Source organism: Hypomesus nipponensis, chromosome 20 (assembly GCF_054491055.1).
Source record: "Hypomesus nipponensis isolate SF chromosome 20, ASM5449105v1, whole genome shotgun sequence".
Lineage (NCBI taxonomy): Eukaryota > Metazoa > Chordata > Actinopteri > Osmeriformes > Osmeridae > Hypomesus > Hypomesus nipponensis.
Window position 1 is genome coordinate 6,942,501 of NC_140380.1, and position 22,870 is coordinate 6,965,370.

General features: G+C 48.0%; 3 protein-coding genes across 4 annotated transcripts in view; 1 reads left to right on the forward strand and 2 right to left on the reverse strand.

The window, feature by feature from the left end:
- The window catches only part of LOC146246143 (cGMP-dependent 3',5'-cyclic phosphodiesterase-like), a 13,059-nt gene extending 9,669 nt beyond the window's left edge, over nucleotides 1–3,390 (reverse strand). The window contains exon 1 of the mRNA XM_084683559.1: nucleotides 3,104–3,390. Within this exon, the coding sequence (XP_084539685.1) occupies nucleotides 3,104–3,205 (102 nt within the window). The 5' untranslated portion in view covers nucleotides 3,206–3,390. The remainder of the gene's footprint in view (nucleotides 1–3,103) is intronic.
- A 3,913-nt stretch (nucleotides 3,391–7,303) lies between these two features.
- LOC146246144 (arf-GAP with Rho-GAP domain, ANK repeat and PH domain-containing protein 1-like) lies at nucleotides 7,304–15,716 on the reverse strand. Of its 2 annotated transcripts, none has more exons than XM_084684006.1 (28): nucleotides 15,663–15,716; nucleotides 15,442–15,548; nucleotides 14,907–15,044; nucleotides 14,739–14,808; nucleotides 14,521–14,641; nucleotides 14,222–14,424; nucleotides 13,824–13,930; nucleotides 13,494–13,693; nucleotides 13,230–13,315; nucleotides 12,831–13,013; nucleotides 12,550–12,724; nucleotides 12,289–12,414; nucleotides 11,810–11,945; nucleotides 11,586–11,688; nucleotides 11,271–11,466; nucleotides 10,953–11,162; nucleotides 10,616–10,831; nucleotides 10,409–10,514; nucleotides 9,941–10,088; nucleotides 9,777–9,854; nucleotides 9,269–9,343; nucleotides 8,876–8,993; nucleotides 8,608–8,721; nucleotides 8,340–8,473; nucleotides 8,051–8,133; nucleotides 7,848–7,898; nucleotides 7,675–7,738; nucleotides 7,304–7,540 (listed from the first exon to the last, which is right to left on the reverse strand). In XM_084684006.1, exons 1-28 carry the CDS (start codon nucleotides 15,672–15,674, stop codon nucleotides 7,508–7,510), a joined length of 3,393 nt encoding a protein of 1,130 aa, XP_084540132.1. In that variant the 5' UTR covers nucleotides 15,675–15,716; the 3' UTR covers nucleotides 7,304–7,507. The 2 variants fall into 2 exon arrangements, with proteins under 2 accessions (XP_084540132.1, XP_084540131.1); XM_084684005.1 differs by having other exon boundaries at nucleotides 8,340–8,503.
- Nucleotides 15,717–17,673: 1,957 nt separating this feature from the next.
- Nucleotides 17,674–22,724, forward strand: ercc6l (excision repair cross-complementation group 6-like). The gene is made up of 3 exons (XM_084684004.1): nucleotides 17,674–17,878; nucleotides 18,441–18,482; nucleotides 18,691–22,724. The coding sequence occupies exons 1-3, from the start codon at nucleotides 17,808–17,810 to the stop codon at nucleotides 22,439–22,441; spliced, it is 3,864 nt and encodes a 1,287-aa protein (XP_084540130.1). The 5' UTR covers nucleotides 17,674–17,807; the 3' UTR covers nucleotides 22,442–22,724.
- The last annotated feature ends 146 nt before the right edge of the window (nucleotides 22,725–22,870 follow it).

A 22,870-nucleotide genomic window follows, 5' to 3' on the forward strand; every position in this document is an offset into this window, starting at 1 on the left:
TCTCTCTCTCCCTCTCTTTCTCACTCTCTCTCTCTCTCTCTCTCTCTCTCACATTGGTCCACCTTTTATGGTTTATCTTGAGAAGGTACTCAGGACTTTGTCCTGTAAACAGAAGCAGGGCGACTCTAAAGCTTTGCCACACAATCGGCTCCTTGAGTGGAGACCCTGTTCACCTGAGAATGAACTGGTTGTGCTTCTTGCCACACAGTTGCGCAGGCGATTTGGATCACCTTGTGTGTGTTGATCTTGTCTAGTATTCTTGGGAGAGTCGTGTGCGTTACGTTGTTCAGTAAATAGGCCACGGGTCAGAAGGTGGCACGAGTGCGATGTCTGAAATAGGCTCTGATACACAAACTGAGACGCGCTGAGGCAAGACTGGGACGCGGTAAACTAGGACACACATAGATCTGACGGAAAGTCTCAACGACACAGCGCACCTCTCGCGTCTCGGCAAAAACCTGGCCACTTGTCCGAGGTGTAAGGGCTTCTTAACGAATCTGGGAAACACGGCCATTACAGTAACGTCGACCGAAAGCCAGGCATGCCTTTGGTCCTGACTAATGTGTTACTACGTGGGGGTTTGCGAGACAGTGAGAGATTACCTTTATGAACGAGCGAGGAAACATGTCCTTCGTCACCTAGAAATAACAACAGTGGAACTCTGGCATGCCGTAACATTCTCCACAGTCACCGCACGGAGAGTTGACGCCTGCTGCCTCCTACAATTCATTAGCTCGGCAGATAGTCTCATTAAACTCTTCTCATCCGTCCAGCCTTCTGCGTGTGTTGGAAACACTGTGGCTTTCAATGAATCAACGCAATGAAAGAGAACTCAGAGAGAGTGAGAGAGAGAGAGAGAGAGAGAGAGAGAGAGAGAGAGAGAGAGACGCAGATGTAAGGCCTGGGGGGATAGCAGGAGATTAAACACCTGGCCAACCCTCATCTGGTGTGTCCAGATCTGACAGCCTCAGAGCTTGTTACGGCGCAAGGGTGCGAGCTCTGGTCTCCTTTGGCAGAGTGGAGTCAATTCGATTTACGAGCCATCCTCTGCATACAGTAGTGATCAAATTAGATTGAAAATCTGATTGCTGAGTGTGTGTCTGTGTGTGTGTGTCTGTGTGTGTGTCTGAGAGAGAGACAGAGAGAGAGAGAGAGAGAGAGAGAGAGAGAGAGAGAGAGAGAGAGAGAGAGAGAGAGAGAGAGAGAGAGAGAGATAAAGCACCCCTCCATGCGCAGATATAAACACAACTGGATTTTTGGGCAAATATCCCAAACCAGATAAACAGAGTTGCAGAAACAGAGTGGGCAGATCCAATTGAACACAAACAGACTCCAGCTCGTCTTGCAATCCCACAAACACAGTTGGTATCCGCAGACGCCAAACGGATCATAGAGGCCACAGGAAAGGTCAAAGGTCAGCTGGATAAGCATGCTGATTCAGCTGTCCCATGTATTCAGGCCCCCATTGATCAACACACCAGTTGTCATCCACGAACACGTTCCCAGTTTGAGCCCCATGCTCTGTGTAAACAGTGCGTCAGAGCTGACTGACAGTTTGGAAAGAGCCAGGTGTCTCGTTCTGAAGATGTGGAGCCTGGGGCGCGCTGGGGGCACCTGTCATTGGCCGGGGCTGATTTCGGTTGGATAAAGTCCTGCGAGGCTGCTTCGCAGTTGTCAGCTCTGCCGTGATAGGACGCTGTCGGGAAGATGACTTCCTGACAAGACACCCGACGGTGCACAATTACTGTGCATCAGTGACACTGCCAATCCCACAAGGGGACTTCAGACAGGAGAGCATCTTTTAAAAGGAAACAAAGCCCATCTGAGCTGGCAAATCGACCCCAAAATATAGGGTCTCAAGGATTCCGAACCCAAGAAAAAGTCATCGCTATTAACAGATGGAAGTGAGGTCACTCTGTAAATAACGCCAGCTTTATCGTTGAGTAAACGACTGACTTAATGAGAAGGCCTGGCTGGAACATTCTCATTAACTCGTGGATCAACATGAAATCGCCTCAGCGGCGGCACTTCATGCGTGCACTCTTTGGAGACGTTTACAAATAGCCTGTGTGTCAACACTGTCTTCCAACGCCAGCTGGAGAATATCCTCGTCAAATACCCAAGCTTTGTCATTCTACAGCCTGCTTTTCACACACATTATCAGATGTTACATACTACGGTAAAATATCCCAAGACAGAAACTGCACTCCTGTAACGGCCGCTGCTCATCGAACGATTGCACGGGCCCTCCTGGGCTACGACAAGCCAGCGAGGCCCGTCAACCAATCGGCAAACACATGGCTAAGGGTGGGAGGGAGAGACGACTGAGGCCAGACTGCACACCGCAGGGTGCCTTAATGAGGGAGAACAGGGGAGGAAGAAGGAGGAAGCGGAGGAGGAGGAGGAGAGGGAAGGAGAGCACCCTGACTCAAATGTCCCACGGGCAAGGGGCTTCCACAAGCACAGTTCTACACTCTTCCCCAGAACAGTTGAAGAAATCACACTTCTTTGGAATCCCCCCCCCCCCACCCACAACGTCCCACACCTCCAAATATAGACAGCGCTCCGTCCAGCTCTGTGCTTCTTCGGAACTCCGGGCTCGTCAGACTGAGGCTGACAGGAGCTCCTCATGAATCCTCCCAAAATAGCCGCGTCAGGATAGGGAAAGTCAGGGAGAGTTAAACCAGAAAAGTAGGAGACTTTTCTCTTTTCCTGGCCCCCATCTCACAGGTATGTGAAAGTATGCCTGCGGGCAGACGGCCGGTCCTTCGGTAAAACACTGGGGAGGCTGCACAAACTGTCTGTCACACGCCAAACAGGTTAGAGCCACGGGCCAAACCAGAAACGCGAGTTGCGGACAGCAAAGTTGCTGTTTGCGAGTTCCAGGTGGCCCCGAGCGAAGCAGCTGAGCATGAAAGAGGAGAGAAACAACACGACCCCGGGGGGAATCCACAAACAGAACCGGCTCCAGTCCCTGTTGTTCATAAAGTGCCAGGGACACAGGGACGCGGGGGGGGGGGGGGGTCAGGCTGTCGTCTCCGTTGTTGTGGAAACACTGAGAGACAGGGAGGCATAGATCCGACAGAAGGAGCCGGAGTCTTACCTGTAACGCGTCCGAGTACACGCCCTTCTCCTCCAGAGGCGGGAACACCTGTCGTCCGCCCCTGAAAAAACGAAAGAGTGCAGTGAGGACTTGCTGAAGCATACTCCCTGCTCCGCTCCAGTCGCCCCTTATCTCTTTATCTCCCTTGTTGGTTTAAGTGGGTCCTTCCTTTCCAGTCCTTCACCCCGTCTCCTATCTCTACCATGTGATCGGACTTTCACAGGCACTCCAGACAGAGTCTCTCTCCGCGTAAACAAGCCTACACATTTCTACACATGATCCAGGCAATTGTCTCTCTCTCTCTTTCTCTCAAATGCACTCTGCAAAATCTCCTCCCCCCTCTCTCTCTCTCTCTCTCTCTCTCTGTCTCTCTCTCTCTACACCCAACCACGCCTCCCCAGTCTCTCTTTGTACTCTGTGTGTGGTTATAGTTGTGTGTGTGTGGCAGAGTGAGTGTGTGCTTGTGTGTGTGTGTGTGTGTGTGTGTGGCAGAGTGAGTGCTTGTGTGTGTGCATATGGGATTATCCCCAGTGTCATCTACACCTGCTCCCGCAACAACTGCAGGTTCCAAAAACAGACTTCTACTTGTCCTGCTCTCTCTCTCTCTGTCTTTCTCTCCCTCTCTCTCTCTCTCTCTCTCTCTGTCTCTCTCTCTCTCTCTCTCTCTCTCTCTCTCTCTGTCTCTCTCTCTCTCTATCCCTCTTTCTCACCCCCTCACACACACACACCCACACACACACAAACACACACACTCACTGAGAAATATTGATCTTTAAGTGCCACTGTGAGATACTGTTTCAGCACAGGGGTCACTGAGGATTGGAGATGGGGGGGTTTCCTCTGAGCAAGCTACTGTAGAACAAAGTCTCGTTTCTACTGAAACGTCTGATAAACATGCGCCGTGTCAAACATGAGGTCCAGCTAACGGCTGTATTCATTCACAGAAAAGCCACAGTCAAAGATATTCCTTGTGCTTTTCTGGTTGACCTATACACAGTAGGCTTCCTTTTCATGAGCAAGAATGCTAACCAGGAACAGTAATTTGTCCGAAAATGGTCACGGCATATTTAGCAACCATCAAGGGATTGGTCGCGAGACAGATCCTATTTTGTTGCAGTATTGGAAGTGGAAGCATTCAAAGAAGACAGCAGGCCTGATGCCTGACACAAGCATTTACACGAACCATTTACTTTGTCATCGCTGTGACATCAGCGTGTGACATTGCTGTTCACACCGTAGGGCCTTATGATGACTCCGACTGGACTGGAAGTCACGTCGACAGCGAGGAAAACTGAGCACATGACTCGGCGGTCTAAAAAACGTAAAGAAATACAATGAAGTATGTTTAAGATAAGAAGATTATTGCTTGAGGCTCTGAGGGTGAGGAGAATTCTGAATTGGAATTCAGTGTTAGTCTGTGAATCAATTATGTCTGTGAAATAAATGTTAATTACATTTTCATTTAAGGTTAACTTGGGAGAAATGTGTGTGTAAAAAAAAAAAAACATTGTATTGGTGATCTAAAAAGATTCTCTAATTAGGAAAAGGAATGCATGAAAACACAACTGCATAACCGCAGTCATCAAATAATTTGTGTGAATATCATACAAACAACCACCTCCCTTTTAGAAATACCATAATAATCCCCATGTATGAGAAGCAATTTGAGCATTCTGTGCAATCACTTGAAGTGAGCGAATGATTTATCTGAACACTACTCAAAAAGAATCAATTGCTCATTCAGGCAATGAAAGACGAAAATCTTTGGCTTGACGATACATTAGGCAGCATTTGTTCACTTTGTGGAAGGCACATAGCCCTGACAGAATAATGTCATTCGAATGCACGATGTTTCCTGACTCTACAAACACTGTCACCCTTCGGAGAGTCTTTGAGAGCTCAATGGCTCTCCTTAGATTTCCACAGGGACAAATTTCAGGGAGGGGTAGGATGTCTCAGAGACTGATAATAAGAGAGAAATGAGGGGTCTGGAATTCTTTACATTTTGAAAAGTGAAAAAGTTTGAATCTCTGAGAATATCACTGAGACCCTTTTCCACTCGAAATACTCTGGCATTTCAGAACGCGAGAATCAAATCTTTTGATCTATCTATCTGATCTTAACTTCAGTCTCTCCAGGTCTGGATGATTTGTGGCACAAGCTAGCCTACAAAGACCCACACAATGTTTACATCCTAATTAGGTGCAGAGCATCGAGGGAGACGGTGGAAGGTGGAAGGGGATTGTGGGAGTGCATTGTGGTTTCCTGGACGACAGAGTCACTACCCCCGAGCAGGGTTTACAGATGTAAACCCATTACCTCCACAGCCCAAGGCCCTAAAGACAGACAGCTGAAAAATAAAAGCTTATTAGACAGCAATTTTATTGAGTGGGAGGCACTTAGCCCTACAAGAGCACCAATAAAATGGTATGGTAGATGGAGAGCGGTGGGGGGCCTGTTGTGCTGGACACGCGGCTAAATCCTTAGACTTACATTTAGTCATTTAGCAGACGCTCTTATCCAGAGCAACTTACAGAACAAGTACAAGTGCAGGGACATTCTCCCCGAGGCAAGTGGGGTGAAGTGCCTTGCCCAGGACACAACGTCATTTTGCACGGCCGGGAATCGAACCAACAAGCTTCTGATTAATAGCCCGACTCCCTAACCACTCAGCCATCTGACCCCATAAGACTTGACCCGGAAGAGTGGAAAAGTTTGCTTCGGTAACCAGGGACAGCAACCTGCAGCTGCGACCGTGACTGACAACGTTGGGATCGCGACCAGGTTGGCACCTGTTTAGTCATCCTGGTCAGAAAAATCGATGAGTCTTCCATGAGTTGATCGATTCAAATGTTTCGGGGAGTTGCGACAAGAAAAGAGGCTGCGCTCGTTTTTTCCTTTCAAACGGCCGCGTGTTTTGGCTCGCCGAATTTGCACACATATCCATATCAAAGGCGGCGATGAGCTTGACAACAGAGACTGGGAGGTGCCAGTGTACCCTTCCCCATGGTCTCTCAGAGTCTAGTAATACACATATGCATATACATGCTTTGAAGTCAATATCATTTGAACTGTCAATATTAAGGCTGTGACCAACAAATGGGCTAACGGGATCTGTATGGAACAGCAGACCGATTCACAACTTTAAAAGAGGTCGTGGAACCAGAATGCACACCAGTCGCCCTTGTCCCAACACACTTCGAATCGGCACACTCTGGTCACACAAAACATCCCGAGAATCTTACTGTATCTGTATCTCTACACTGTATCTCTGATCTTACTATGCGGTGAGAGACCTCAGCAAGTTTGGTTGAGATGCAAAATTCCCGGACGGCTGACGGAACCCAGCCAGCATCCTTAGTGCCACTTACCTTTCAGCAGCTGTTGACGGCTGGAAGGGCTGACTCCTGCACAACAGGGAGTTTCCACAAGCCTGACCCATGTGTTCCAGTGGCACCGGTCCCGCACTTACTGTCAGTCACAGGGCCCCACACCCGGTCGCTCCTTTAAGGCCAGACTACCCCTCTAGGAATTGCCCTCCTTGGCTTCGGATCTGGCGATGCCGCTGTTTCGGAGTCTATGAAGCATCTCTCAGAATAACGAGAGAGGGAGAGAGAGAGAGAGACGGAGAGAGAGGGAGGGAGAGAGAGAGACGGAGAGAGAGGAGAGAGAGAGAGAGGGAGAGAGAGGAGGGAGGGAGAGAGAGAGGGAGGGAGAGAGAGAGGGGGAGCAAACCTCTGGGGTTTCAACCCAGCGATGGATCGATGCTGAGGCTGCAACAGCAACCAGATCGGTCTCCCTGTACACTCCTGTCCAGAGTCGAGCACGCAGCACGTTCTCACATTCATCTTCATACCCATCCTTGTTAAATAATGTGGCAGTTAATGATTGCTACATCGATAGCGCAAAGCTGCAATGTAACAGTTGCCAGCTCGGAGGCCTTGTGTGATGGCTGGTTTAGACGAACCACCTCTGGCCACGTGAGAAACTCTTAGGTTTTAATCTGAGAACATTTTACTGCTAATGGTCCCCAGTGTTCTCATCAGATTCTTACTCGTGGGAATTCCTCATTAAATAGGAAGCGTTTCTGTGACGCTTTGCCTCATATCTGTGCTGTTCGCATTCAGAGTTGGATTGTGTTGGAACATGCATTAAAGAGGATGGATGCGGGTACAATCAAACTTGGAGTTACATGCAACCTTGAGATCCGCCACATATCAAAATGTACACTTTATTTATTCCACATGTAGAACGTTACATAGAGAGAACACTGAGATCATAACAATCTGGTACAAATATATATTCATCATTTGGGAGGGAAAAAGGCTTAATCAAGGCTTCCTGAAGCCATCGCTGGAATGATGTGGAGATGGATGGGAGGAAAATCCTTCCCCAGCCTTTAAATCAGGAGGTTACTGGACACAGGTCCCCATTGTGCTAGAAGACAGTAAACGAGTGTTAAAACAGGTGACCGACTACCAACTATGACTATGTCAGCGAATTAATACGTGAAAAGGGATATCCCTAGAAAAGGCTTTGTGTCAATGTCAATAGCAATCGCTAATGATTACCTGGAGGAAAATAAACGTGGCCAACCAGTCGGTTAGTTCATGATTGGATTCAAAGCACAGATACCTGAGGAAAACGAGAGGATGCAGACAGGGTGAGAGCGAAAGGAGAACCGTGTCTTTGAAACGTACGCACAGTCAAAAAGTTACGGTCCACAGTTCCTGCAGAATCTCACCATCTATGCATCTCATGTTGGTTTTGCGTCCACACTACGGTCAACCCCCAGCTAACACAGGAGTTTGGAGGGAAACAGAGGTAACTGTCAACTCCAGTTTTTGGTCAGTAAACAGAGAGAAGTTGGAAGGTAGTAGCAGTAGTTGAAAGGTAGACACCAGTCGGTGTCAGTGTAGCCAGTTAAAGCCCTGGGTCGTGTCTTACCTTGAGGGCGGCTGAAGCTTCTTTCTGATGCCACAGTAGACCTTCAGAGCCTGCAAGTGACAATCCTTTTCCGGATGGTTACTCTACATAGAAAAAACAACCCCATTTCATTAATCATCCATCAATAAAAACGAATGCATATTTAGAGTCTATAAAAAGTCTCCAAGCGTTCTACAAGTCGACAGGTCAAGGTGCACCGTGTATCCCAAGGTCAATCTGAAAAAGGAAACTCTTATGACACAGCAGGCCAGGAGCGATGTCGCAGGCATGCAGCCTTTCGTCGCCTCACCTTTGGAGTCTTGTAAATCTCGAGGGAGGTGGCCGTGACGACGCAGTAGCGTTTGCTGAAGCTGCCCTTGGCTCGTTGGCCCTTTTCCTCGCAGAACTGTACGTGCCCATTTCTGGTGACGTTTACCCATCCATCTGTAGGAGGAGGTCCACAGTCAGCACTGACTACAACATTTTCACAGGAGTAAAGAATAAGTCCAATGGAGGGGTTTTGGTTTGTTTGTTCAAGGCCTCTGTTCTCTTATAAGGATGGGAAATTGTTTATTTACCTGTGCATGTTAAAATGGTCTTCATGTAGTCATTCTTCTTGATCACCAGGTGGCAGTCTTTGTCAAGTGAAGAATATACAGGGAGCACTTGCTCCCGATAGTGCAAAGGGCGTTCTGTTAAAGGAGTCGGGAAAATGGTAGTCTTATAATCCCTTCGTGAACATTATCGACTCATACTTATGAGCCCTGTCACTTATTTGACAAAAATAACCACCTTGATGGCGGTTCGGTTATGGCCATTTTCGCCCATACATATAGATTTTTTTACCCATGTCATCCTTGTCATTGACCAGGAAGCAGCTCCAGTAGTCTTCCTGCTGTGAAGAGATGTTCCTCCGCCTCAGAACCTCAGAAACCACCTCCGTAGCAGTCATCGTCTGGGACACCTTCCGTTTGGGAAGGGAGGGGCAAAGGGGGGCTTAGATCACGGAAGGCGGTTCAGACATCACTGGGACACGGCCCCTACTGTAACCATGTCAACAGACCGTTGAAACGTCCCCACCAATAAGTACTACCGGGAGAGCAGGAGTGGTGTAATTGTAAAAAAAAAAAAAAAGAATCTGTGTCAAGTCCTCATCCATGTTAAGACCCAACCTACGGATGAGTGAAAAGGCTAAGGGCATCTCAGGGGGTGGTCGTGATGGATGATGGCAAAGCTGACCTGGACTAGCAGCTCTGATCCCTCCTCCGTCATTTCCAGGTAGATGCCACATATGGTGCGCGGGGTCAGAGGTCCCTGTTGGAAACACAGGAACATTTCGGGGCAGATATTCAGACGCGAAACAAAAGACTCGCGTGAGGAGTCCACGCGCCACTGGACCGAGATTGAGGACGTCACGATGCTGTGGTTGAATCATGTTATTGCTGCTTGCTTTCCTACAGGTACACCCTTGCACTTTTTGAGGTTCATGTTGTTTAATTGTAACTACATGCTCTTGTATTTCTTCCCATTGGCACTTATTTGGTTTTCACAATGTGTGCTTCATGTTTTGGCTGCTCGCAATGTTTTGGGGCCATCTCGTTGTTCATGATCATTGACCTGTGCACTTTTGTAAAGCTCTCTCTTGGAAGTCGCTTTGGATAAAAGCGTCTGCTAAATGAACAAATGTCAATATCAATTCGATTTACTTCATCATGAGCGCGCTGTGTCGCCAAGTGTACACCCTCACCTCATCCGGTCGGTCCTCTTTGGCTTTGATGATGTTGGAAATCATGTCAATCTGCCTTTTAAAGTGCTCTGCGTCGACCTGCAAGGAGAGAACAAGCAGAATGATGAGTTTCTTTCTTCAAACCTCGGCGGTCGACGTTGTCCTTTCGAGGCGCGTGCGCTCACGTCAAAGATGATCTGGTAGTGTTGGACGAGGTCTTCCACCACCTGGCCAGCGCTCTTGTCGGTGCCGTCGGCCTGGAAGAGGGTGGGACCGAACACGATGGACAGGCTGTGCGCGTCCATCTTGTTCTCCTCGGCGAAGCACTGGACACTGGTTTACGACACCACAGATGGGGGTGATTAGTGCTTTGCGTGAGGAAATGAGCGCATTTGACATTTAGTCATTTAGCAGACGCTCTTATCGAGAGCGACTTACAGTAAGTAACGTGACATTCCCCCGAGGCAAGTAGGGTGAAGTTCCTTGCCCAAGGACACAACGTCATTGGCACGGCCGGGAATCGAACCGGCAACCTTCTGATTGCTAGCCCGACTCCTTAACCGCTCAGCCTTCTGACTCCCACGACATCCCCGTCAAATTGGAAACACAAGAAGGGAAGAAAAGAGGGGGGGGGGGGGGGCAGGGGGGCTCACCAGTAGAGGTGGTTGATGACCGCCCCCAGGGTGGCCCGGTGGACTGGGGGGAGGCTGGCGAGCAGGGCCTGGTATTGAGAGATCCTTTGACTCGTTTCGCTGAGAGCTGCTTGGGCAGACCACAGAAGAAGAAGGAACAAAACGGATGACGAGGCGGTTTTTTCCACACGCCACCACGCCCGTCTTTCCGGGCACGCCTGCACTCACCCACGGTTTGGAGCCACGGCAGCGAGGCCTGTTCCCCGTCGAAGACTCCCTCGCGGACGTTCCGGAGGAACCGTTTCACAGCGTTGGCCACGTCGTCCACATGGTGCTCCCCCTCCGTCAGCTGAACGCGCCGGGCGTCCAGGCACAGAGAAGACAGCAGGGCCGTCACCCTCGACTGCACGCCCGCCTTGCGGTAGATCCCTTCTGATTTCAAGCCTGCGAGAAAAAAAACAAAAAACAAAAACAAAGATGGCCGCTCGACGAACGTTTGACCCGAACGCACAAAAACATCAAGGGGACTCGTTTTTCAAACCGCCTAGTGACTCTGGCCACCCACCGTACTGCGTGATGAAGCCGAGACACCGGTCAACGATGACGGGGACATCCATGCCGGTCAGTTGCTGCTGGTCCAGGGGTCCGTCACCCCCCCCGACCCCCTTCTGGAGGCTGCTCACCCAGCCGGGGAAGTCGGCCCTCCGGTCCCCCTCGAAACGCAAAGTCCTGCCTCTATCCACCAGCACCACGGGCCCTGGCTCCGGCTGCACGCCTGAGACCACAATCAGACACACACCATCACTTACACTGCTGGGGGGTGTTTTTTTTTTTCTTTGTCACATGACCACCAAGACGACCCCGCCCCCCTCCCGGGACTCACAGAGCTCCTGTAGTTTGCGCAGGTCGATCTTCTCTGGTCTGTCGGCGCCGGGGAACAGGACGAGGAGCGTCGAGCCCCCCGCCGCCACCCAGCAGGCTCGAGGGCAGTGTGGGTTGGGCCCCTCGGTGTAGCGGAGCCTTCCCACCCTCTCGAAGGCCCAGCTCGCCATGCCCTCCGCCTCCGGGGGCACTATGGCCTGACGCACATGACGACACAGCGGCACTTGTGATTTCCTGGTCCTCCGCCCGGTTACGGCACTGTGCCAAGCTTTTCACGGTGAAGGTTTCGCTGTCGGTGAGATCGGAACGGGCTTACCTTGGCGATGGTTTCGATCCACTGCTGCACTGAATCGGGAGTGTCGGCTCCAAACAGGTGTATTCGACCAGAGATTTGGTACAGCTCAAAGGTATGGAAGTAGCTGAATTCGGGGTGAGTCAAAGAAGAACGAAAAGAGTTTAGGCTTTATGGGTTGAATACAATTTGTGTCCGTCCTGTTGGAAGAGGAGGGCTAGTGCTTTGTCTGTTGCTCCCCGACTCACCCATGTTTTCCTAAAGGATTGACCACGAGGCACTGGACGTCACTCATCTTGATCTCTCCACATGGGTGCGCACGCTTCTCGCCGTCAAAGTATTTGAAGACGCCCTTGTCCAGAGTGCACCACCGTTGGCTGAAGTCTGCATAGCCCCGACACGGTGGACAGCGTCGCATTGTCATTGATTTGACTTCAGATGTTTTACGTCAATTGTCTTTTCGCGCTGGGTCGGTAATGACTTTCAGCTGACAGTTCATTGTGTCAACAAACATTACATTTACATTTTAGTCATTTAGCAGACGCTCTTATCCAGAGCGACTTACAGTAAGTACAGAGACATTCACCCGGGGCAAGTAGGGTGAAATGCCTTGCCCGAGGATGCAATGTCATTTTTTGCACGGCCGGGAATCAAACCGGTAACCTTCTGATTAATAGCCTGATTCCCTAACCGCTCAGCCATCTGACCCCTCCGTGAAGCGACATACCTCCTTTTCCCTTGCGCTCCGTGACTGCTCGCGTGGTGGAGCCGATCTTGAACAAAATCCCAGCGTGGGGAATCGAGTCAGCAGCCTGCGGAATGACCCGCTCCACGTCCTGTTCCCCCGGAAACACTGGATGAACGGAAACAGTTACAAAACGTTAAGCTTTTTTCCAGAACAAAATTGGTTTCACAGAACCATTGGAGGGACTTTGTATTGCAGTGAAGGTTGTTGTTGGTTGGGGGTAAATGGTAAACATCTTGTTACCTGTATTGAGGTTATGAAAGAGGAACTCCTCTAGCAGTTTCCGCCCATAGTTCTGGGCTATGCACAGAGGGTTGGGCACATCTGGGTCTCCGGTGGAGCAGTTCACGTCAGCCCCGCAGAAGACCAATGACATGGTCTCTAGCAGGTCACCTGTTTGAACACTGTTGCACAAAGCCTGACAGAGCGGGGGTCAGAGAAGGGGCATGAGAAAAAGGAATGATACTTGGGTAACGTTTCTAAAATTAGATATCATGGTGGCAGACAGAGAGACAGTAACTCACTTTGTTGAGGTCTTCCTGACAGCCAAACAGCCTGTGGTACTGTCTGTATTTTCTTTGGCAGTACTTGTTCTTGATGAAGTTTTGGCGTTCCTCACCGTTACTTGAAGGAAGGATGGTTTCGCTTGGCGGAACGTTTGAGGCCCAGAACAGGTTGGAGCGGTCGTTGCCTAGCTGGACGAACACCTATTGAATGAAAAGATGGGGCGGACATTGTCATTTCGACAGAAGGGAAATAGTTCACGTTCGTGAAAGCAGAAGTCGTCACAGTTGCAATATTATGTTCGTTCACAAAGGAAGTTACTTGTTCCCTGGTTCAATGCTACTGGCGACTGCTACTGTACACCTGCAGGTGTCATGTGACTCGTCTTGACTATAAAGATATGTGAGGTGTGTGTCTACCTGAATAAGGCTGTCAGTCCACACCTTCTCATCCATCCTCAGACTGCGGACTTTAGATACACTCTGCCCAAGACTCCTATGCACTCCTAAATGTATCCAAATGAAGATCAGTTAGACACTGGAAACGCTCATTTATCGGCGGTAGATTAGTAATGCCTGATCTATGTCAGAGACGGCACGACGGCGATCATTTTGAACTGCGAAGTGTCGAGCGCCCAAATCCCTGTTCCCCTCGTTCCTGTTCTAGTCACGGTGGTTCAGTACCTGCGCAGAACTTGCAGATGACCACGCAAAGATTGACAGACGCCCAGTCTGGGTCCTCGGCCCCACAGTCGGCACAATTCCGGTTGGACTCCTCGGCCCAGACGCTCCACACCACCGTGTCACTGGACAGAGAGCGGCTGATGCAGGCCTTCATGGCCTCCACCCACTCATCTCTCTGCTGCGGTGTCTCTGCCACAAAACTACAAAACGGAGTGCGGTTGTTTAGCAATCGTGCGGATTGACAGTGCGTGGTGGGGACTGGACTGTGGGTCATGAGGAAGGCCCAAGGTCGTTGCGTCTCACGTGCGTGGCTTGTAGTATGTGTCTCACCTGAACAGCTTGTAGCATGTGTTGAGGCTGAAGGCGCGCGGGTCGGAGCTCTTCACGCTGCCCATGTTCATGTCGATGCTCGTGATGCCAATCCCTTGGCTGCGTTCCTGATGAGAAGATGTCATGTTAGAGATGAGGAGTTCCAGAACGGCCTCTGTCGCTAACCCATGAACGACACTGAGATACCGAATAAAAGACATCCACGGAAGATGCAGCCATGTTAATGCTAGGTCGAGTTATGTTACAAATGAGGTATATCAGTCCGTTGAAATCCAAGCATTAGATCCTCATCAATGGATTTCATAAGAGGTGGGGTGGATATTTTAGCACTGCGCCTGAAACGTGACATTTATATTTGTGTTTAGTGAACCATCCCAATGGAATACCCAAACAAGCACCTCTGAGTTCATGTAGAGGAACACCCTGTCTGCACTGACGACAATAAAAAGTTTGGAGCGGGATCCATTCATTTCCAGGTATCCTTGTTTCTCCCAGCAACTGTCCCCTCCCGCATCACTTGCGCTCGTAGAACGCATGTTCCTGTTGGAGCAAAGCTGCTGGATTGTCTCTTTAAGGGCTGCCACCCACTCGCCCCTGACGGCTAAAAAATATAATAATAATTAAATAATGATTACACACCTATGACAATAACAGTAGCGGTATTTTCTATTAATAGATTTCTGAGTAGAGGCCCTACCGCTGTTCTCGGCACGGAACAAGAAAGTCCTGTTCTTTGTCACCACCTCAAACTTCTGTTCACCGACGCTTAGCACATCGGCGATGGTTGAGACAGCGATGAATCGCTTCGAGAACACCTCCTGAGGAAAGAAGGGAGGGATACCGTGACAGATGCCGATTCATTTCGCGGTCGGTAGTGTAAACTTGTATCGTGAGAGATCGTGCGCGTGACTGAACCTTTTCGTTTTGATAGTATCTCAGGAACTCTGCATCCAGCGTCACCCAGCGCTTTTGAAAGATCAGAGTCCTGCAGATAAGGCAAGGCTTTACTTTAATAACACACGAGCCCACACACGCACAAAGGATGTCTTTCTTTGAGCTCTTGTTTCTGGTTTCCTCCCTTACCCCTTAGGAGGGGTCTTGTCCAGCCAACCCGTCTTAATGACAGGGGAGTGGGAAGAATACGGCTTTCCAGGGTCCACAAGGCTGTGTGGACGAGTGCAGGAAATGCAGAGACTGCCCTCGTCAAAAGATGACCTACTCCTGAGGGTGGACAGAATCAAACATACTGCTACTATATAGCTGTAGACCAGAAACACTGGATGTACAACAGAGCAGGGGCATTGTTCGACATAAAACTCTACTGGGACACAGGCCCCTTTTCATATCCCTTTTTCCTTTCAAGCTTTCTGCGCACAACACACTACTAGGCTATAGAAACTCCCCTTGCTTAACCCACTATACAACAGTTCAGGGACGCAAGTTTGATAGCAGCTTTGGCAGGGACACATACGGGAGGCGCGTGCCCCAGTAAAAAGGGTCTAACGACGCCCCTGCAACAGAGTCTCATATAAGCTTCTGTGTTAAACGTGAAAGACATGAGAGAATCATTGATCAACATACAAAAGCGGACACAAACAAACAACATGTTCAGACGCACCTGTTTCTGTTTGTGTACAGATCGCTGTCGGCGTCTTCGGAGTTGTTCATATGCTTAGGCTCCTCCATGCTGTTAAAACACTTCTGAAGTGCACGCAACTGGTCCTCCTATAAGAAAAGTAGCCAATAAGAAAACATCTGAAATATACAACTACAAATCAATTATTAACCCTCATTGTTAAGCGTATGTGCAAACTGTGACATTCTTCAGTCTAATGTTACCTTGCGCTCCATCGTCTTTGTCTGTTGTCTTGTAATGTTAAGAGATTGGCAAGAGTTGGCAAGTTACCTCTGTGCCAACCAGCAACAGGAAAAACAACATCTAAATAATCCCATTCTTGGAGATGAGCCTCCCATTCTGGTGGCGATAACAAATATGTGACCGTTCTGGTATTACTCCTTCACAAAACAACATTACTGGCAACATTAGATGAACTATTTATGATTAAATACCTCAAAAGAAAAAAAGAAAAACAGCCATGTGCTATGCCAACTGTTGATCGCACATATAAATCAAAAGGAACAATATCAATGTGAAGATGAGTCCATTTGTTCAGAGACAGGAAGACTGAATACCTGCCACGATGACAATCATTTCTGTGACAATATACCGTTTATCTAAAGTCAACTTATGAACAGGAAGTGACCCATAGGGACAGGTCTAAGAGGATTTTTTATGTTCCTTATGAAACTGTAGATCATCAAAAAGCCTCTGTGAAGCCATCTTTCGGTTCCAACCACATCTGTATGTTTTTTTTTAACAGTGCCACAGTTTACACTTGCCCAACATCACTTGCTGATCGCTGTTGCTTTAAGGATTCACTGTGCAACCTGCTAGTAATAACCTATCAACACTATATAGTTCTGAAAGCAATAGTTCAGATGACTGGTAAAGCAAGCACAAAGTCACACAAAGCAGTCTGTACAAGGAGTGTTTTGTGTATAATGTATATGTATGTATAATGCCAAACTCGCCAACTTCTGTAGACCAACTTTGATGCTGGCATGAGAAAGGTGGTTTATCTGTGTGAAATGAGGAAATGGACAGATAAAGGAGAGAGAGGGGGGGGGAGATAGAGAGAGAGAGAGAGAGACAGAGAGAGAGAGAGGGGGAGAGAGAGAGAGAGAGAGAGAGGGAGAGAGAGGAGATAGAGAGAGAGAGGGGGAGAGAGAGAGAGAGAGAGAGAGAGGGGGAGAGAGAGAGAGAGAGAGAGAGAGAGAGAGAGAGAAAGGAGATAGAGAGAGAGAGGGAGAGAGAGAGAGAGAGAGAGAGAGATTGTGAGAGATTGTGAGAGACTGTTCAGTGACAATAAAAGTGATCATAGAAACAACAACATTGGTCTTACTTCCAGGGTAGGTTATTGTTGTTAAGCTATGCTGCAAAATACAATACCCAGTCGTTCTTACACAGTCAACACTTAAAATAACATTTGATTGACATTGTGATATTACAGTCTTTGTCAGCACTCACCTGGGCCTGGTGCCAGATATTCTGACAAAACCCAGATACATTTCAACAACAAAAATATATATATATGTTTATTACAAAAAATCACACACATCTCACAGCAATCATGAAATAGCAAACTACCCCCCCCCCCCCCCCCCCCTTCTTTTAGACAGGAAACATTGTGTTTTCATCATAGACTTGTGGTAGCCTGGCTTCCAAACCAACCTAGCCCCGCCCACAACAAAAATTTGGGTCTGGAGGGGCTCGTATCGGGGACAAACAATAGATATAGGACAAACTATATAAAATCAGGAGCTGGGCGGACCAATGAAATTGCCAGGGCGGGCTTTATACGATGATGGAGAGATGATCAACAGTAACGTAATCAACAACGTCACGAAAGAGCGATTGGGTTTAATTCGTTTTCAACCAAGAACATATTACGTTGCTATGATTGGTTGTAGGTCTATCCAATTGAGCGAAGAGGCATTTGTTTTACGAGTTCGGTTGAAACATGCCCCATAGTCACAGCCCAACGGAGAGTTATCAGACTCATATTCTGACTAGAATTTATGTATGAAGTATGAAAACGTCAGGCTCGACTTGTGGTTCTCATTTGTTATTTATGTGGTCGCTGCTCCACCCCATAGAGATAATAAACCCCACCTTCAGGAGCAGGCACTAACTTCCGGGTTAGCAAACATACACGGAATATCCTACGATACTATTGGCCAATATGTTGCGCATGTGTAAATCCAAGCTATTTGATTTGTTTGAATACCTGTGGCGCGGATAACAGTTGTATATTCAAACACTCCAGAAATTTCTTCATTTTTCCTCAAGCTAGACAAGAGCATGTGAACATATATCTAAATTAGCCAACTAATAAATGGTTTTTGAATTATCTCAAAAACCGAATGAAGAGAATGGATGCCTCAAAGCACACGGACGAGGTTCGAGTCACGGAAATATGTGAGAAATTAGACAAGTAAGTCGCAAATAACCTGCTATGTAATCTGGCTAAATTCATTGCTAGCTGTACTGGGATGAAGGGAATCTCTGGTTTGGCATAACCATTAAGGTACAAATTAATGACTGAGTGAAATAATGAGTTAGATAATTCAGATATTTACACAGCCCTTCACTGTAGCTAAGTTATTCGCTAGCTAGCAAATTAGATTTGCGATATATTAACAAAGCCAGCTACATAACCAGCCATGACCTGCTACAGTAGTATCACAGACAGTAATCGATCATAAAAATGTTAGTTTCTACGTACAGTATTAACTAGCCAAGCTACGTTGTGTCGTCTGGTTTGAGTGGGGAACCCGTTAACTTAGTAGGTGCTTGTTATGATTACTCATTTGTACCACAACGTTTTTGTACTCGTTAAATATTGGGAATGAGGCAAAGAAAGACAGGTACATTCAAATCAAATGCAGGTCATTATCAAAACTAGGAGTGCCGTGAGAATGTACACCTTTTATTGCACATTCAAGGCACAAACTTGGTGAGTATTTGTAATGCATGTTTTCTACTGTTCCAATCAGGTCATCGCTAATGACCACGGACAAGATGGACACTTATCAAGGGTAAGCCAAATCTAGCACTCCAACACACATGCACATACACATCATATGAAAACCGTTTATCATCAGTATGATCTAATCAGCGAATCTATAGCACTGGCTTCTGAATGACATGTTTTCTTATCTTTACTTACTACGTATTCTAAAGCATGGATTGTACGTTCGAAGAATGAATGAACTAGGCTACTAAGATGTTTTTGTTGTCTTTAAGGTATGTCAAGGAAGGGAAAGATGCTGCCAGACAAGGAAACATGTCAAAGTCATTGGAACTGTTTCAGTTGGCTTACAAGATCCTCCCAAGTGACAAGCTTAAAGGCAGGATACAGAAACTCAAAGAAGCAATTAAAGAGATGGAACAGCAAGACTCTGAGGATGAGTTTGAGGACTTTGTCAATGTGAATAACTGTGGTCTAATGCTTTTCAAAGATCTTTACGACAAACTGTATGATTACCAGAAAGAGGGTGTCGCTTTTCTATATGGTCTTAATGGCAGGAGAGGGGGAATTCTCGCTGATGACATGGGCCTGGGAAAGACCATTCAGGTGATTTCATTCCTCTCTGGCATGTATGATGCTGAGTTGGTGAAACATGCTCTCCTGGTCATGCCGACATCGCTCATCAAAAACTGGGTCAAAGAGTTTGCCAAGTGGACCCCTGGGATGCGAGTGAAAGAGTTTCATGGTTCAAGCAAAACAGAGCGAAACCGTAACCTGGAGAAGATTCAAAGGAGAGGGGGTGTCGTTATAACGACGTACCAAATGCTGATAAACAACTGGGGGCTTCTCGCATCTTACAACGGCAGCGAATTCAAATGGGATTACGTCATCCTGGACGAGGCGCACAAAATCAAGACCTCGTCAACCAAGACGGCAAAAAGTGCCAGTGCCATACCTGCTCAGAATCGTTTACTTCTGACTGGTACTCCGGTCCAGAATAATCTAAAAGAGTTGTGGGCTCTGTTTGATTTTGCGTGTCACGGGGCTCTCCTCGGGACAGCCAAGACCTTTAAAACGGAATATGAAAATCCCATCACCCGGGCGAGGGAGAAGGACGCCACGCCAGGGGAGAAGGCCCTGGGACTGAAGATGTCGGAGAACCTGATGACCATCATCGACCCGTACTTCTTGAGGAGAACCAAAGCCGAGGTGCAGAGAAAAAAGCAGGAATCTGAAACGGCCAATCACGACGACTTGGAGGCAGACGGCGCCGAAGAAATTCCAAGGCGCGGCGGCGCTATAATGCCAACCCTGACCAGAAAGAATGACTTCATTATCTGGACATACCTAAGCCCAATTCAAGAGGACATCTACAATAAGTTTCTGTCCTTAGACCAAATCAAGGAGCTGCTCATGACCACCAGGTCACCACTTGCCGAACTGAACATCCTGAAGAAACTATGCGACCACCCGAGACTCCTCTCTGCGAGGGCTGTTGCTCAGCTGGGTCTGGAAGAAGGAACATCTGCAATCGTCAACGACGAAAACGCGTCCGCTGCTAACATGATCGACAACATATCGGACAAAACACTGATTGCGGAATCGGGCAAGCTGATGTTCCTCGTCGACCTTCTGCTCCGGCTCAAGGAAGAAGGCCATCGCACGCTCGTTTTCTCCCAGTCGAGGAAGATGCTGGACATCATGGAGCGAGTCCTGGTCAACATGGGCTTCAAGGTCATGAGAGTCGACGGCACTGTGATACACCTCGCGGAGAGAGAGCGGCGCATCACTCTCTTCCAGCACGACAAGCGGTACTCTGTCTTTCTCCTGACGACGCAAGTGGGAGGGGTCGGAATCACTCTGACAGCCGCTGATAGGGTGGTTATTTTCGATCCCAGTTGGAACCCAGCCACCGACGCTCAGGCGGTCGACAGGGCCTATCGAATTGGACAGACGGAAAACGTCGTCATATACAGGCTGATCACCTGCGGTACGGTGGAAGAGAAGATCTACCGGCGGCAGGTGTTCAAAGATTCTCTGATCAGACAGACCACAGGGGACAAAAAGAATCCATTCAGGTACTTCAGTAGACAAGAGCTGAAGGAGCTTTTCACGCTGCAAGACACCCGGTCCTCCTCCACACAGCTGCAGCTCCAGTCACTGCACTCCACCCAAAGGTGCAGTGACCCTAAGCTCGACGAACACATCGCCTACCTTCACACTATGGAGATGTTTGGCATCTCCGACCATGACCTCATGTTCTCCAATGAAACGCATAACCAAGAAGATCATCCCGAGGATCAGGAATCCCACCAGTACATCGAGAACCGGGTCCAGAAAGCTCACGAGCTGATGAAAGCCGAGTCCGACTTGCACAAGCAGCTCAAAGAAAGCATTGAATCTAACACCCAGCCAGCATGGCTGCGAAAACCACCACAGAACACAATGGGATCAACCGAGAGGAAACCCAAGGGTCCAAGCCCCAGCCCCCCCTCTCCTAAAAACAGCTTTGCGCTTGTTGATCTCACCCAAACTGGGTCGCGAGTTGAGAGCAACATACTTAATCTGAGCGACAAGTTTGTCGATCTAACTGTGGATGAAAGCGTAGAAGATCCAAATATGCCGACAGGGAGTGAGGAAAACAATGACGTCGACTCTTCCATGGATCTGTCTCCTGAGGAGGAACTGGCGGATAATGACGTGCTTGACGCTTCTGTTCAAGAGGTGATCGATGTGTCTTTCCCGGTGAAGGAGGGTGACGCGACTGCTAACGGTGTGGAGCTCAGCGGTCAAGAGAATGCAACCTCACCTGCGGAACACAATGGTCTAGCATACACCCCCTCACCTGATAAACAAGACAAACACCAAGATGTGTACTTCTCTTCTGAACTCAAAAGCCTGTCACTGAATCATCCTCGTGAATCCTCGGGAGACGCGAGAGACTTGCCGGTCAAACCCCTGAAGAATCATCGACTGTCTATGCTACAGACGTCAAATATCAGCCAAGGGAGTCATAAAGAAACACCCTCAAAAGTAGAGGAGGACTTGGAGTTTCTTCCAAGTAGTTTCAATTTAAAATGGGAGGACAGTGTCAGTGACGCTTCAGGAGAGGAACCCGGGGAGAACCAGGAGGGGAATTCGGGGTTTGCACTGCAGATGGATGGCAGCTACAGTGAAGGAGAAAGCCCGGCTGTAAAATCCACGAAAGAGAATAACGCCTCTCGTCTCGGCGGAACCCACGTCTCAGACGCAGACCAGTCCGTAAACGACTCCTTCATCGCCACCAAGAAAAAGAAAAGGGCCGCGGTCATTTACGACAGCGAGGAGGAAGACGAGGAGGAGGAGGGGTGCGATTCCAACGCGAGTGAATTAGATGAACCCTTTCATGGTTTGGGATCTTCCACGCCCAAATCGGTCCGAACTCTGTCCACCCCCAGCAGGGTCAGAAAGAGCTTCGGAGGGAACACATCAGTGGCCTCGCGGAGGTCCTTTGTGGAATCTGTAATTGAGGATATAGAGGACCTGCAAGAAGACATGGATGATGATGATGATGCTGTTTCAAATGAACACTCTGATGGCGAAAGCAATGGAGGAGAGATGAATGGGACTCATGCCGAGTCTCTGATGGAGGAGGAGCCCAGTGGAGAAACGCTGAACACTGAGAACGATGAAAGCAAGGGAGGAAGGAATGAGTCGATGAACGTTGGAGATTCCGAAACAGGAGAAGATGAAGAAAGTGTGCTGGAGGAATCGACCAGTGATCCTGAGCTTGAGTCTAGTGAGAGAATGGATCACTACACTGTTAAAACAGATGTCTCAAAGTCTGACACATTGGAAAAGAACGATTCATCTGTGACTGAGGGGAAAACGTATGAATCACTTGTAAAAATGGGGAAACAATGCTACACAGAGGGTAAACTTGACGATGCCTTGGGCTGCTTTTTGAGGGCATTAGATATTAAAAATGGTGACCCTGAAATCCAGCTGTTGACAATTCAACTGTACCGAAAAATAAATACGAAATGAAAGCAGTTAACTAAACTTTTTTTTTGTTTTTTTTGATAAATGCCTACAGTAGATAGATGCATATTCCTATAATGTATGTGGTCTAGGTGTAATACAAGTGTGAGCATGTGTTAGGGAAGCAGTGATTATCATGGTCTCACATTTTCATTGTTTACACCAAGTCAAGTTGTATTGAGATGATTTTTGTTCATATTTGTAAACAAATATACCAGTTGACAATTTGAGAAAGTACTGTATTAAAGCTATAATTGTCAGTAAAATAAAAAATCGTTTTGGTTTAAAAGTGTTTTATTATTTGTGTACTTTCAATTTTAACACGTTATGATGGAAAGCTTTTTTGACCACCGTAGCAGGTAACATTACTGCACATGTGTAAACGCCACTTGGTGGCGCACAAATCACGCAATAGAAACAGCTCCAGTTTGACCT

Coding starts and splice junctions, on each gene's coding strand:
- LOC146246144 (XM_084684005.1), bottom strand. Junction 15,045..15,441: donor CTGTACACAAACAGAAACAG/GTGCGTCTGAAC, acceptor GTCCACCCTCAG/GAGTAGGTCATCTTTTGACG. Junction 10,089..10,408: donor GTCATCAACCACCTCTACTG/GTGAGCCCCCCT, acceptor GTCGTAAACCAG/TGTCCAGTGCTTCGCCGAGG.
- ercc6l (XM_084684004.1), top strand. CDS start 17,808: ATGAAGAGAATGGATGCCTCAAAGCACACGGACGAGGTTCGAGTCACG. Junction 17,879..18,440: donor ATATGTGAGAAATTAGACAA/GTAAGTCGCAAA, acceptor TGTTCCAATCAG/GTCATCGCTAATGACCACGG. Junction 18,483..18,690: donor AAGATGGACACTTATCAAGG/GTAAGCCAAATC, acceptor GTTGTCTTTAAG/GTATGTCAAGGAAGGGAAAG.